General features: G+C 37.0%; 1 protein-coding gene and 1 long non-coding RNA gene across 5 annotated transcripts in view; one reads left to right on the top strand and one right to left on the bottom strand.

Moving 5' to 3' along the window:
• Positions 1-15990, top strand: part of LOC140530917 (uncharacterized) — a 1083438-nt gene that overhangs the window by 123297 nt on the left and 944151 nt on the right. The window lies entirely within an intron of this gene.
• Positions 1-15990, bottom strand: part of LOC140531013 (A-kinase anchor protein 9-like) — an 88820-nt gene that overhangs the window by 58288 nt on the left and 14542 nt on the right. The window contains exons 3-6 of the mRNA XM_072650214.1: positions 14789-15034; positions 4792-4836; positions 1832-1882; positions 1326-1496 (exon numbers count right to left, since the gene is read on the bottom strand). Coding sequence (XP_072506315.1) covers positions 1326-1496; positions 1832-1882; positions 4792-4836; positions 14789-15034 — 513 coding nt within the window. The remainder of the gene's footprint in view (positions 1-1325; positions 1497-1831; positions 1883-4791; positions 4837-14788; positions 15035-15990) is intronic.

Below are 15990 nucleotides of genomic sequence, written 5' to 3'. Positions count from 1 at the left end.
CAGTGCTTTAAAGTCACAATTGTCTATGTGGACTGCCATAAAACAGTGTCCAACACTGTTATTACAGGATGACACATGAAATACAGTGAAAGACATGAAGACAGAAAAGCCGGTATCCAGGCTCACTTCTATCTTTTACTAGCTGTGTGACCTTGGGGTTGAGCTCTGAGCCTCAGCTTATTCATTGGTTAAATGTGGATAGCATCATCTGCTCGATCTACCTCCTAGAGTTATTACAAGAATAACATACGTAAACAGTTCTTTTAAAAGAACTTTAAGAACTTGAAAAATTCTTAAAAAGAACTAGGTAAATCATGAAGTACCATACAAATTTATGGCTGTTATTATTATAACTGGGGCCTCTAGGTAGTCCAATGGATGGAGCCCCAGGCTTAGGGTCAGGAAGATGCCTCTTCCTCAGGTCAAATCCAACCTCAAACACTTACTAGCTGTGTGACCCTGAGCAAGTTTGCCTCAGTTTCCTCATCTGTAAAATGAGATGAAGAAGGAAATGGCAAAACCACTCTAGTATCTTTGCTAAGAAAACACCAAATGGGGTCATGAAGAGTCAGACACAACTGAGAAAGACTAAATAACAAAAAATTATAACTAATCTTTAATTCAGTTACCAAAAAATTGACCTCCTGAAATTAACCTATTGAATAGCAATCGAAAACACAGCAATAAAGAATTCAACTAAATACTGCTTAAACTACTAAAGGTTCTTGAGAAATTACTGCAAATAAATGAAAAAGGGGAATTTTTGTAAAACTTAAATGCAGAAATATGAAATACAAAGCAATTAAGAAAAATAAAGACCAATAAATTTTAAATGGAATGAGAAACAGACAGATATTATAATAATACAAATGTCAATGGTACCAAAATCTCAACATGTTCAAAAGACAGGGCTCTTTTAAATCAAGAAGCAAATGATACATTTTCATATTCTCCAAGTTCCACTGTATATCTGCAGCCTATGGTCTGCAGCGAATCTGGTCAGGCATAGCAAGAATTCATTCTCTGCGCAGGCTGATACCAGGAAAGTTTGATGAATAAGGTTTTCCTATTATATACTTTAAAAACCTCCAACAAATGACTCTAAGATTTATTTTCCGAATATTATCCACACAATGTACAAGGACTGAAAATTGTGACCATGGAATATGAATGAAATGTGTCAGGAGTCCAATTTATATTAGGACAACTATAACTTTAACATTCCTGTTTAAAACCATCTCTAAATAATGGTCATGCACTCCTAATTGATATCAGGGTTTCTGTTTGATAAGAGATAAACAGAAAGCAACATAAGGTAAGCACACCTGTTGGAATCCTTCCGTGCCATATGCTGCCCTCATTTCCTCAAGTTCTCTGTTTAGCTCTTCAATCTCTTGCTGTTTCCCAGCCAATTCATTCTCCATCATCTCTAGTCGTTTCGAAGGAAACTGTGCTCCTTGCTCCGAGTAAGACTCACCAACTCCAAATTCTTCTTCCTAAATCAATTCAAGTTCCTTAAAAATCAGTACTTAAAGCATTCCTCAAGAGGAACTTATTCAAATTCTGATTTCCTTATCATCTAAGAGCTTATTGACCTGCTGTGTGGTTAATGTAATTTGAACTTTGCAAGTTCTGACATAAAGAATAGTTGAAAATTCTGTTAATGTTAAGCTTTTTAACAAAAAACAAATGTCTTGTATGAGGTTAAAGGCATGTATACATCACAAAGATAGCACCACATAAAGAAGAAAAGACTGATTAGTAAGCTAGTAGACAAGTGCTCTTAGTATTAAACATTGTTATTATTATTAAATAACTGGTAATACTGTACCATTAATAAATTGGTAGGAATATCTGCTTGCACCAAACTGCAACCATTTACCTGTATAAGAACAATTTCTTAATATGTCATCAACTTAAAGAAAACAATCTATAGCTAATAGAAATATATTTTTTCTATAGAAAACTTGTGACAAAAAATGCTTCATTAGTAATTTATTCAATTCAGACTAAATTTTTACAGATGCATGATAAGGATATGATAATGAACTGCAATTCAAAATAAGTACACTTTCCATTTCAGAAGGATAAAATATTTCAATTGTGACAAAAATAGTTAAGTTGTCTTAACAAAATTGTGTGAAACTAGTTCAGTTCTTATGAAACACCTCATCAAAATTTTTCTTTTCAATTGCTATATTTAAGGTACATTCATGCCACATCCCATTTCCAATCCAATGGCTTACTAGTGTTAGGTTAATAGTACAACATTAATACAAATATTCAGGAGGCTGGTAGTAAGATGAAAATGATGTTAAGATGGAAGCTTACATAAAATTACTAAAGACAAGGCTTGGAACATCCTGCCAATCCTGCCTCTCTCCCCACCCCCACTTGCCCTACCAATCTTCACCCCTGCCCAATCTATTAAGAACATCCATCTCCACATGACTGTTTTTTTCCTTATTTCTGCCCTTTTGCAGGTCAACACAGGCTAATCTCCAGTGTTCTTCAACAGGAGCCACTACAGCTCTTCCCAAGAGTAGAAACATGAGCCAATAGAAGGATGGAGTGGCACTATTCAACAGAACTAGGAAAGTTAGGAAGGAAGAGTTTGGGGGAAAACATGAGGACACATGGAAAGAAAAGGATGAGAACAGGGCAGAAAAATCTGGGGTGGGGACTGATGGACAGAACAGCTATTTCTAGCTTTTAAAAGAGTGCCACGTGATCAATGTGTGGATCTGCTTTGTGTGACTACACTTTTCTTATTATAAGGGAGGAAGGCAGCTTTTTTGCTGGGGCATTTTGGAGAGGTGGTGATAGTGATCTCTAAAAGAAGAAAAAGAAAAGAAAAAAAGGTGGATGAATAATTTAAAAAATAAACAGAAGAGAACCGAAGGGCAATGCAGAAACGGAGGGCAGTGTTGGACTTTCATCTTAAATCTGAAGCACAGGAAAAACACCCAAGCAGTCCATAGTAGACAGTCATAGATTTACATGAAGTCCCCTTCGTAGAGAAATCCTTGTGTTTGTGGGTGCTTGTCATGACCACAATGATAAAAAGGATTTTGTCTGAAAAGATCACATTAGGTGTTTCTGCTGCTCTAACTTGGGCAGTGAGCAACAATGACCTGATCTGGCATAGGTGGACTTAATGCGGTTTGGCTGAATCTCAAAGAAGTTCCAAATGAGGTTCATTTATGCAGGCAAAAAATGATTAACTTCAAAATACCAAAAGAAATAAGATTTGTGATCCAAGGATGTAATTTCACACTATGATACTTGTCTGCTTAAGAATTTCAAGGGGGTCCCTACTATCTAATTATAGATAGGTCTTCATTGCTAAGAGGAATTCTTATATCTCTTATTTTATTAACTCCATATTATCCTTCCCAAACCTTGTCCCTTTCTCTAGCTCAACCTTTCTTTCTTATCACTCTCAGATGGAGCTGATCCCTACTTCTTTTTGTTGAGATCAAGGTCATAAAAATTCCTTAAACTTCTGTTTTCATTCACTTAAAGCAACACCAAATGATTTAAAATACTCTTATCATTTTCTGTAGCATGTTTTCTGTACACAATAAGAATGCAGAAAATTTCTCAAAGGAGCCAAGATAAAGATTGCCTCACAAGTTGTTAGTAAGACGACCAAGATATTTTTTCATACCAAATCTATAAAGTCCCCATTACTACATTTTTGGTTTTTGCATTTAAAAATTCAAATTTGTCTTGAGGGGTTTTGTTTAACTCTTCTCTCTGTTAGGATGATGATAAATTTTTAGCAGCACTTCACTGGTCGTACAGTATGCAAATCAAGGACAAATTTGCAAATAAATATCCAGATTTTCCAGTACTAATTTCCCTTTCTATAAGTATTTTTTAAGCAAAAAAAAAAAATTAGCACTTTTTAATCATGTTCTCATCGTTTCATATCTCAGCTCAAATACTAAATAAATGCTTCTAAACAAACAAAATTCTTAAAAACTTAAATTTTCATTCCCCTTACACCCTACAATTAATTTAAAGTGGTTGATTTTTCTTCCCAAAGTAACACCATGAGGCTTTTTTAATTAAACACCGAAGGAAATGAATATTCTTAAGTGTTTAGGTCAATGGATCTAAATTGAAGAGCTGAACCATTCAGATAAAAAATACTATTTTCTATGTCTCTGGGCCAAAGAAAATAATAAAATCAAAGAAATGTAAATGAAATCACAAAATGATGTATGTTTACATGTCACTGATGTAGAAACAAGATATTTCTTACAATTATGCAATTTCTAGATCAGCTTTACTATCTAAAAAGAGTAACCATATCTCAACACTTTTTCAAAATAAAAAATTAACATAATTAACAAGAATTCAAGCAGACATTAAATATTAAGAGAGAATTACAGAGCATATTCTACTTCACGTACATGTAGCAATCTTTCAGTTGTCACTTATGCTAGGAATACAATAATAGGAGATATATATGTGTATATGTAGACGTGTGTATACATACATGTTGGTACGTACATACATACACACACAACCACATAAATGGAAAATACAGAAACAATAATGGAAGGTCTAAGTGAATAAGACTGAAACGAGTCAAATAGATTTACTACTTTAACAATTTCAAGAGAGACCATAAGATAAAATAATTTAAAATGTTTTTTTAAATTTATCATCTTATGATATACTTTAAAAATAAAGTGGGGGAAGGGTTTGAGCCACTAGAAATATTTAAAACTCTTAGTTCAACTTTTTGATATCTGAAACACCAAGATCATTTAATCTTACCTCTGAACTATAATCATCCGTAGTAGTTGAAATTTCACTTTCCATCTAAAATTAAAACAAACAAAAATGTTATAATGTGTTTACTATTTTTATACTTTACTATAATTAACACGTAGAAAGTTTAAAAATCTCTAAAAACAAGTCAAGTGTTTTAAATTCTCATAACCTGATCTGAAAATTACGAATGTCTTTCAACATGGTGAGATGTTCGAGACTTATCATGAGGTATTTTCACGAAGGGCAGCTAGGCTAGAGGCCTTGACCTGGAGTCTGGAAGAGTCATCTTCCTGAATTCAAACCTGGCCTCAGACACATACTAGCTGCATGATCCTGGACAAGTCACTCAATCTGTTTGCCTCCATTTCCTCAGCTGTAAAACGAGCTGGAGAAGGAAATGGCAAACCCCTCCAGCACTTCTGCCAGGAAAACCCAAAACGGGAACGTGAAGAGCTGGATGTGACTGAAATGACTTAACAACAAAAAGGTTTTTATTAAATATATAATACCATAGATTACTTCCATTTACAATGCCTAGGACAGTGTTCTATACCATCCAATTGAACAAAGGATTAGTGTACATTGTATAGATTAAAAAATAAATCACATTCTATTGATCTTTACCTAAAGGAAACTTAGAAAGCTGCTTTCACAGAAATCTCACTACTTTGACAGGAAGAACTACAGAAATTTAGAGTTGAAGGGAATTTTGAAATGAGCTAATTTTTTTAAAAAAGATGGTTTATTCATTCAACAAACATTTATAAAATGCCCTTCATCTTAGTCTATTAAAATATTTATCCTGCCTGTGCTATCAGAAAAACCTGGACTTCCACGAGCTGATGCAAAATGAAACGTACAGTGTACAAAGTAACAGTAATATTCTAAGATGATCAGCTGTGAAGGATTTTGCTATTCTCAGTAATATGATGATCCAAGACACCTAGAAAGGTCTTATGATGAAAAATGGTATCCATCCCCAAAGAAGGAACTGACGGTTGCTAAAACTTGCAGCCCTTGTCTGCACTTGGTGGTGCCTCATTGTTCATCTTTCCATTCCCAGTGCTGAGAGTGCCCGAGCTAAGGCACCCTACCACCCAAATCCCCAGGTCCACTTCTGCCCGGGGCTCCTCCCGGCACCTCCATTCCTTCCCGTCACTGCATGGCTCCCTGCTCCCCCCTCCTGTAGATCTCCCTCGCCCTGCTCTGCAGCCACTTTCTCAGTCCCCATCTCCCTTGTTCCCTCCTTGGGGCGATCCCAGACGCTGCTCTTCTCCACGCAGATGCCCAGAAACTTCACGTTTTCCTACCACTTTGTTATTATCGGGCATCAGTTGCTCCCAGAACAGTATTTCATCTATTTCCCCCTGAAACAAAATAACTTGCAGAGCCATAGAAGCCTCCAGGAAAACAACCAGGGTGAGTGAAAGAAGAGAGAGGAGTGGTGGAGACTCATTCCTCCTACAAGTGTGCTCACCGCCTTTCTAGCCTTCCAGGTTTGTAACTTTGGCACTATACTTGACTCCTTAATCTCTCCTACCCCACATTTCCTATCAGTGGCCAAATATTTCTGTTTCTAGTTACACATCTTAGTATACAACCCTTTCGCAAGACTCACACAGCCTCCACCTTAATTCAGGCCCTCACTACTTTTCACCTAGATTCATTGGTTTTTGCCTGTCAGATAATATGGAAGAGCTCTGTTTAGCTTTTAAAGCTCCTTTCTTTTTAACTGGCCCCGCCTGTCTCTCTGGTCTCCCAGAACCTTCTTTACGCTGCTGATTCTTGTCTTGCAGCCTGGGCCCTGGCCCTCCCACAGGCCTACGATGCATTGTCCCTCCTCACTGTGGCCTAAGAGAATCCCTTCATTTCTTTAACACACATATAAAGCAGCATCTTCTGCAGGAAGCCTTTTTTGATCTCTCCAACCGCTGTCTTCTCAAATTACTTTGTATTTAACTAACTTGCATTCATTTTCCTTACGTTTATTCTAAATGTTTGTACATATTCTTGTTGTCTCCCCGTCAGAATATAAGCTCCTTAAGAGTAGAGATTGCTTCGTTCTTTCTATTTCTGTTCCAAGCACCAAGCACGCTGTAGGCATTTAATAAATACTTGATGAATCATTGACTGACTGACTGATACGGAGACAGGCAAGTATACAGGATGTAACTTACAACAATTTAAAACCTGTCAAGCCTAACTTGAACGACTACCACTACCACTTCAGTATAGGGAAGCTTGGTGGTGCAGTGGATAGAGCATGGGGCCTGGAGTCAGAAACACTGCTCATCCTGGCTTCAAATCCAATCTCAGGCACTTCCTAGCTAAGTGACCCTGGGAAAGTCACTTAACCCTGTGTTTGCCTCAGTTTCTCATCTGTAAATTGAGCTAGACAAGGAAATGGTGAACCACTCTAGGATCTTTACCAAGAAAACCCCAAGTGAGGTCACGAAGAGTGGGCTATGACTGAAAACAACTGAACAAATACACATGTACATACATATAGACACATACATGCATGTCTATCACATAGGCACATCAAGTTTATGTTCATACGTATACACATAGACAAAATACACATTTTATGGAGGCAGCTAGGTAGTTCAGTGGATAGAGCACTGGGGCTGGAGTCAGGAAACCCTAAGTTAAAATCTGGCCTCAGATACTCACTGGCTGAGTGACCCTGGGCAAGTCACTTAACCTCTATGTGTCTTAATCTACTGGAGAAGGAAATGGCTAACCACTCCGGTACCTTTGCCACAAAAGCCTTATATGGGGGTCACAAAAAGTTGGACATGACTAAATGATTGAACAACTAACCACTTCTGGGATTCATCTAAATATAAGTGATACTTTCAGAAGGAATCTATAAAGAATTACTAAAGTTTGAAAGTCCTGCACAAATGAAAGACTCTGCAGTATGGGTGGTAATTTCATAAATGCTATTCATCAAAGGCAAGAGCTTTAGTTGGCATCCAATAAATGAATTTGAATTTATGGGCCACAGCTTACATCATAAAAATGGCACCTGGACAGTGAAGCAGTATGCATAATAATGGCTAAAAAGAATAGATTTGCCAGTAACTGGACAAATGTAATCCAAAGGGCATACTAATAAAACTGATGTTATATAATGCCTTACAATTATTTTCTAGTTTTTCAGAATAAAACTGGAAAATAATTGTAAGGCATTATATAACATCAGTTTTATTCTCAAAACACTCTATTATCATCTCCTTTTTACATACATAGACAAACTGAGGTAAATAAGATTAAGTGGCTTGTTTGGGGCAGAATTTGAACTTAGGTCTTCCAGACTTCATCCACATCCAACACTATCCACAGTGTCACGGCTGCTTTTAAGGTGAGTGTTTAAAACGAGAAGGGAAAGGGAAAGTCAAGCTTGACACAGAATGGAACAACAGTAGTGGCACCTACACAATCACAACAGCCAAGGTGTAAGAAAGAAGCCAGAAATAAAATTGATAGCTCCAAAAGCTGCAACAAGTACACAATGGCATACAAAGTGTGGGTGACAAGCAAAACTGACTAGTGACCCCAATGTCAGAAGGTAAATTTGACTTCATAATTGCCAGTGAGGGGAGATAAGACTTAGATCTAGAATACTTTCTGGAAGCACGCATCTTATTCAAAAGGAAAAGAATGGGGAGAGTGCTGATTTTAAGAGAATATACTTATATTTTCTTCACCTGCGCTAGGTGGAGCAGTAGATAAGACTGCTGAATCCCTTGGCAAGTCACTTAACCTCTGGTCTGCTTCATTTTCCTCATCTCCCAGGGCTGCTGTGGGATAATATTTATGAAGCACTTGGCAAACCTTACAGTGCTGTATACATGCTAGCTATTATTCTTATACTTATTATTGGAGGAAATCTATAAGCCAGAAGGGGGAAACATGGATGAGGATCAGCAGGGGCAGGGGTTGACGTAAACCTCAAAAACTTGGTTTCAAATTAGGAACATAATCAGAAGTCTTCAGCGTAAAACTGAACTTGACTGATGAGTCTTCTGGGCATCCACACTGATTCTCCTTCCTTCCACAATCATAGATATCCTTATTTGTTTCTATACTTTAGAGCTAATCCCTCACTAAGGCACCAGTGAGACAAAAAGTTAGAAAGGTAGAACTGAAAACACTTTGCCCTAATTAGATGTGTGAATATTAGTTCCTGGAAGGAACTGATTATTTTTCCTTTTTCTTTATGTCCCCAGCATTTGGCACAATAGTTCATGCTTAATAAATACCTGTTGATTAAGGGAAATTAAAGTCTCAAATACATGTGACTAGAAAGGGAGTGGTGTCCTATAGAGAAAAAGGGGGTAGGTGGAGGTGGGCAAGGAAAGACAAGTTCTGTTTTGGACGCAGAAAAGTTGAGAAGCCTACAAAACATCACAGAAGGGGAGAGGAAACACAAACCATGATCTACTGAAAGCGCTCTGCCACACACTATCTATATCTCTCAACCTACCGAGCCCTCAGATAGGACTAAATCATTTCTGGCCCTTCAAGAGTCATCTGCTAATTCTACATCTCTTTCAAAGTATTCTAGAGTCTGGATTAAATGAGATGTATGTGTAGTACTTAGCAAAGCTAAAAGTGTCACCCAAGTATTAGTTATTATTCAAAATAATTTCATAGCAAAGTATGGTGGAAAAGTAAGTCCCACTTCTACCACTGATTAGCTGGGCAAGCACCTTCAGCTCTATAAGCCTCAGTTTCCTCATCTGAAAGAGGGAGATAACAACATTTTGTACAATACAACCTACTTTATGAGACTGTGGGAAGAAATGCACTTTGGAAATTTAGTCTAAAACTGGTTAGTGTAAGTAAGCTTTTGCGTGTGTGTTCGTCCTTCGTTGCCGAAGAAGACCATGTCATCAGAGAAATAATGACATGACTTGCACTTGACTTTGTTTTGAATGAGGGAGGGTTGGGCAGGTCATCAGCCTCACTTCTCCTCCAGAGCCATCTGAATCCAGCGACCAGATATTCATCAGGATGACTGGAGATGACCCAGGATGAGGCAACTGGGGTTACGTGACTTGCCCAAGGTCACACAGCTAGTGAGTGTCAAGTGCCTGAGGTGAGATTTGAACTCAGGTCCTGTTGAATCCTGCACTGGTGCTCTATCCATTGCACCACCTAGCTGCCCCTAAGTAAGCTTTTATTGTGTTGGTGAATCTCCAAGAGACACTAGAAATAGGTTGAAGGTCTTTAGTTTGAACTTGTAATATGAAAATATTATCATGGGATCATTAGAATTTAGAGATGTTAAAAAATGTAAAAAAAAAAGATGTAAAAAAAAAAAACAAAAACCTGTCAGTGTGCTGCCAGAAAGCAGAAATAAGGAGTATTTGTCAGTTCTGTATCTGCAACTATAATAACAACTCCTCTGATTTGCTTGGAGTTTTTAAAAGTTTAGAACATAACATTAACTTTTCTCTCAAAACAACTGTGGGAAAATCGCAGGACCATAAACGCAGAGATAGGTGAGCCCTTAGAGACCCTCTAGTCCAATGCCCTCAGGATTATCCCTCTTTTAAAAAAGCAGAGGCTACCTATCCACCAAGGGTCACAGCTGAGACTAGAACTCAGATCTCCTAATTCTAAGCCTGGTGCTTTTTCATTTATACTTTGAACACTTAGACATGCATTTAAGAGTCCCCCACATTCAAATGAACACATAACCCTGGGGTTTTCAAGCCTCTCCTAACAAACAGTAAAAAGACATGACTCCCAGCTCTGCTTCTGATTTTCTCTGGAACTTCCCTGGGCACCTGGGCTCTACTTCTCCTGAAACACCATGTGGTCATGCCAGCTTCCTTATCCCCCTGGATCTCCATATTGGAGAGGGCCTGGGCCAGCCCGCCTCCATTCCCTTTCTGGCTCTGCTCCTGACTCTCTCACCATTATTCCCACCCTCCCTCCTTACTTTTCACTTCCCTTTTGTATGGTGCTATGCAGCTCCTCAATGAGGGCAGGGATGGTCTTTCTTTTAACTCAGATCTGTATCTCCAGTACCTGCTTCCTGGAAGGCCTGACTTGTGGCTGTTCTCTGGGTAAATGACTAAACCTCTCAAAGTCTCAGCTTCTTACTCTGCCCTGGGGAGGTTTCTAAAAGAAGCACAAACTAGAGACCTGCTAAATACCCTAAAGGGGTTGGACGATCTTTTTTTTTCCCAAGCAGCAACATCCCGTCCCTTGGCTTGGCAGATAATACTAGAAACCTAAAAGAGCAGCAGCTGATGCATTTTTTACAACAAAACTGCAGGACAGTAAAATGCTGGTTCTATAGGGTGCCTAGGTAAAAAGGCCCTGGCTCTGGGCTCCTGGAGGAAACAGGAGAGCTTCAAACTGTTCAGGAGAAAATTCCCAGTACCTTCATAAAAATCCCATATCCTCGAAAAGACCTTGGATTTTTTTGGGGGAAGGGGTGTTCAGTTGCAAGACCTTGCTTGACTAAACTGTTACCTTTTCCTATCAATATGTATGAGGTGGGATTATAAAAGAACAATTTCATTTTTGAATTAGCATAAATTTAAATTTCCAAATGAGGCTTCAAGGAGTCATCTTGGGAGGATACAATTATTCCAACTACAATGCTACTGTTCAAAAATATTTTTTCTAACTCTTTTTTTGGAACTGACATCGAGGCTTAGCACACTGTCATTGGTGGCTGGTATTCGGTCCTTTGACAAAGGAGAATCTATTGGAAAAATCACTGGTATTGGAATAAAAGTACTGAGGGTTCAAATCACTGGTTCAAGCCTCTGGCTCTGTGTCTCAGAACCTCAGTCTCCTCGTATGTAAAAATGAAGACCATAATACTTGTACTACCAACCACAAGATTGTGAAAATGGCACTTTGAATTGAGTTTTACTTCGATGGCAAGCACACATGGGAATGTCATATGCAGGATGGGCTAGTCAGTATAAAGAGGTTTTTGTGGAGAAGGCTGGCATATATATATATATATATAGTAATGGACTTTTAAACTCCTTAAGGATTAAAAGAAGCATCCTGTTTTTAAAAAAAAAATTATTTTCATTTGTCAACATTCACTTCCACAAAATTATGAATTTCAAATTTTCTCTCCATCTCTACCCTCCCCCAACCCCAGGACAGCATGTAATCTGATTACCCTCTCCTCCAATCTACCCGCCCTTCTCTCAGCACTTCCTCCTTTATCCCCTTCCCTTCTATTTTCCTGGAGGGCAAGATAAATTTCTATACCCCATTGCCCATATATCTTATTTCCTAATTGCATGCAAAAACAATTTTTAACACTCTTTTTAAAGATTTGAGTTCTACATTCTCTCCCATCTCTCATCCCTATCCACCTTCATTGAGAAGGTAAGCAATTCGATAAAGGTTATATATGTGTAGTCATACAAAACATTTCCCTGACAGTCACATAGTAAAAGACTAACTATATTTCCCTCTATCCTGTCCTGCCCTCCATTTATTCTATTCTCTCCCTTCACCTGTCCCTCTACCAAAGTGTTTGCTTCTGATTTTCACTTTCCCTAGTCTGCAAACCCTTCTATTATACCCCTCCCTTCTCTCCTTCCCCCCTACTTTACTATATGGTAAGATAAACTTCCATACCCATCTGAGCATGTACATTATTCCTTCCTGAAGCCAAATCCAGTGAAAGTAAGGCTCACTTATTCCCTCTCACTTTCCCCCTCATTCCCTCCATTGTAAAAGTTCTTTCTTGTCTCTTTTATGTGAGATGATTTACTATACTGTAGCTCTCCCTTTCTCTTTTTCCCAGTACATTCCTCGCAACTCTGAATTTTCTTTTTTAGATATCACCCCTTCATATTCAGCTCACCCTGTGCCCTCTCTCTTTTTTTTTCTTGTTACAGTATTCTCCATTCCAGACTAAAATTCCCCCGATTATCCTCTGAATCAGGAGGAAAATATAACTCCTTTAATACCATACATCCTGGAAGAAGTCAGCGTTAGTGTTCTGTTTTACCTCCAAAGATAACACCCTAGATACCTGATTCTCAAATTTTGCTGACACCATGGCAACCCGGTGAAATTTTAAAATTCTGAGGGAAACATGGACACAAACACCACAGGAAATGAGGATGGTGGTGTTAAATCTAATTCCAATGTTTAAGAAATTGTGCCTAAAAAGTATACACATCCCACTTTGAAGTAACTATGGTAATTTAAGAACAAAATAAAAAAACTTTTTTTTTCACTTTATGTGCATTATTTTTTCAAATAGTTATTACTAAGTTGTTAGGATAGGAATACTTATGAAGTTGTTTGGAACTAAGTACTTAATACGCAATACAAATACTTAATAAGTACTGGGTATTTCTTCTGGCCTAGAGAGCACTCTGAGACAACACAAAGTTTGAGAGCCTTTGCTCCAGATACTGAGAAGTGGAACAAGGAAAATTCTTCTCACACACAAGTTTTTGTAGCTACACCTACAAACATACTCATAATATGACAATGGGTGAAAGGAGGTATGCTATTTCATTTAATGAAAATGCTAATTAGTTAGCTATTAAATTTTGTTTTTTTAAACCTTATTAAGGCTATTAAGCAATCCAAATTATTGCAAAATTAGTTCAATTGCTACTTAAATGTAAAAAGATGTTACAATTTTATCAAGTTAATAAAACGTCAACTTAAGAAATTTAATTTCTCCAATGGATCTAATATAGATAAATGAGTTATAAATTTGTATCTCTCAGACTAATTTGAAAAAGACGTCAGGTCTAAACACTATTTGTCCACAGTTGAGGTAAGTGTAGTAGGTACATGACCCTGACAACAAGCCTCATGCTACACCCAGATGGGAAAATATGATGCCAACTCTGTATAAAACTACTTAGGTGTCTTCCTCTCCATTCTAAGTAACCACTAGCCTATAATGTCCTTGAATGAGCAGATAAAAAGGGAACCAACCAGAATTGGGCCATTTATTTTTATGATGACTGTTTCAGTGAGGATCAGAGGCATTTCCCAAAAGTAGTCAGATGAAAAGTACATTAACACAGAAAAAGACCAAAAACAGTTCAGAAAGAGTCACAGAATGATTTTGTTATCATTTTATATATGAATTTAATATGTCTCTTTAAAAAACAATGTATATAACAGGAGTTCAAGGCTTTGTGTATAATCAACTTTTTTGTTCTCATTTGCATATTTAAATGCTTGCTGATAACTTTTCATAGTAAAAAGCAAAACATTTTTAAAAGAAAGTACAGGTATTGCTTACGTAAGAAATATGAATATCCAAACGGGATCAAAGAAGCAAGGAATTCAGAGGTGAAAGTGACCTTACAGATTATCAGGGTTATTAAGCTCTTAATTTTAAAGATAAGAAAGTGGAAGCTCAGACAAGTTAAGTGACTTACCCTAGCTCACAGAGCTAGAAGTTGAACTTGAATTCTCTGAATCTTCTGTCCCTCAAAAACTCCCCTTCCCACCTTATAAAATTGCATTTCTTTCTTTTCCAAGCAAAAGAAACATATTATTCCTTTTAAAAAAGTATATAGGACACTTTATCATATTGAAATAATTATTTCTAACTCCATCCATCTCCTATTGTAAAATACAAAAAATCTACAAGCAACTTTATGGATGCAAACAACTTTACTGGTTTTCTATTATATTTACGATCTTGAACTACTTTTTAAAAAAACTTCATTTTCCACCATTAGTTGTTTTGCAGCTATTTTCAACAAAAGAATATCTGTGTATTTAGCTTATCTGAAAAATGAATGTTATGTAATAAAAACAAAAAACATCAATAAAAGTTGAAAAGAAAAAAAATCCAATGTGTGTTTGTATTTTACAAAGAAGGACACTCATTTTTAAGTATGACCACTTGTGAAATTAAAGAAATAAAGAAAATATTAAATGGTACCAAAATGAATAAGGGATGTTACTGTTGTTATCATTACAAAAGTTTCATTCAAAAATCTTTTTCAATCTGGATACTTACTTCAATAGTGTAGGACTGGTCATGTTTGATTATTTCTCCAGTATGTAAAGTTCTCGTTATATCAGGAGTCACTGATGCTCCTCTCTGAGAACTAGTCATGTACAACTCATCACTCTGTGACTGATCAATACTAGAAGTATGTGAAGATTCTTCACATTTTTTAGCTGATGGCTTTTTCTTCCCTTTCTGCTGTTTGGAAGAATTCTGTGCCTCAGCCCGAGCTTTCTTCAGCTGATACTGGGCAAGCTACATTAAAAAAAAAAAAAAAGAATTAATTTGGAAAATTTCCTATTTTATTGCCAATAAGTTCTATCATATAAAAGCTTCTGACTCACTTCTTAAAGGATCAAAATAATGATATTAAGATATTAAAATGCTACAAAATTAAAAATATATATTCTGAATGAATTTCAACATAAGCTTAATCAATTACAAATAAAATGAAATAATAAATAATAAATTTTTGACAGTCAAAGATTTCACACTACACTCAATAACTAGCACAGTGATCTGTACACAGTAGGAGCTAAATAAGCATATGTTATAATGTAGTGTTGCAATTTAATGTAGGCCCACTCAAGGATAAAATTTTGGGAAGCATACTTTTAAAATCTATTAAGTCAAAGCACAAAATCAACACTACATTTTAAAATAATTCAATATATAATTCGACTCGACAAGCACTTAGGTATCTACTATGTCCAAGGCACATGGAGATGGGATGGGGATGGAGGACACCAAGAAAAAAATGAAAAATATTCCCTGTTCTCAAGAAGCTTAATATGTATACAAACTAATTTGAGAAGGGAGAGAATGCTAAAATTCGAGGAATCAAGAAAACCTTCCTTTTTGTAGGAGGTGGTGCCTAAGCTATACCTTGGGGAAGTTAAGGATTCTAAGCATCAGAGAGGAATCAGCAAGTATTGTATGACTAGGCCTGTGCAAAAGCAGAGCAACAGAGGTTCAGGGAAAAAGTACATACATGAGTTTGGCAAAAATGAATCATGTAAGGAAAATGCAAAAGGTGCCTAGAAGTTACACCATAAGCAGGCTTTAAAGACCAATCAATTCATCAACAAGACTTAGTAGATATAATAAGTATACCTTGGGGTATACCCATGCTTAGCAAGCAGGAGGCAGAAGATGATCTAGCGGGAAAATGAGAAAGAACAGCCCCGGAAGAGGGAAATCCAGAGAAAGCA

The sequence above is a fragment of the Notamacropus eugenii genome, chromosome 3 (assembly GCF_028372415.1).
Source record: "Notamacropus eugenii isolate mMacEug1 chromosome 3, mMacEug1.pri_v2, whole genome shotgun sequence".
NCBI lineage: Eukaryota > Metazoa > Chordata > Mammalia > Diprotodontia > Macropodidae > Notamacropus > Notamacropus eugenii.
This window is presented reverse-complemented; position numbering and strand designations above follow the sequence as displayed.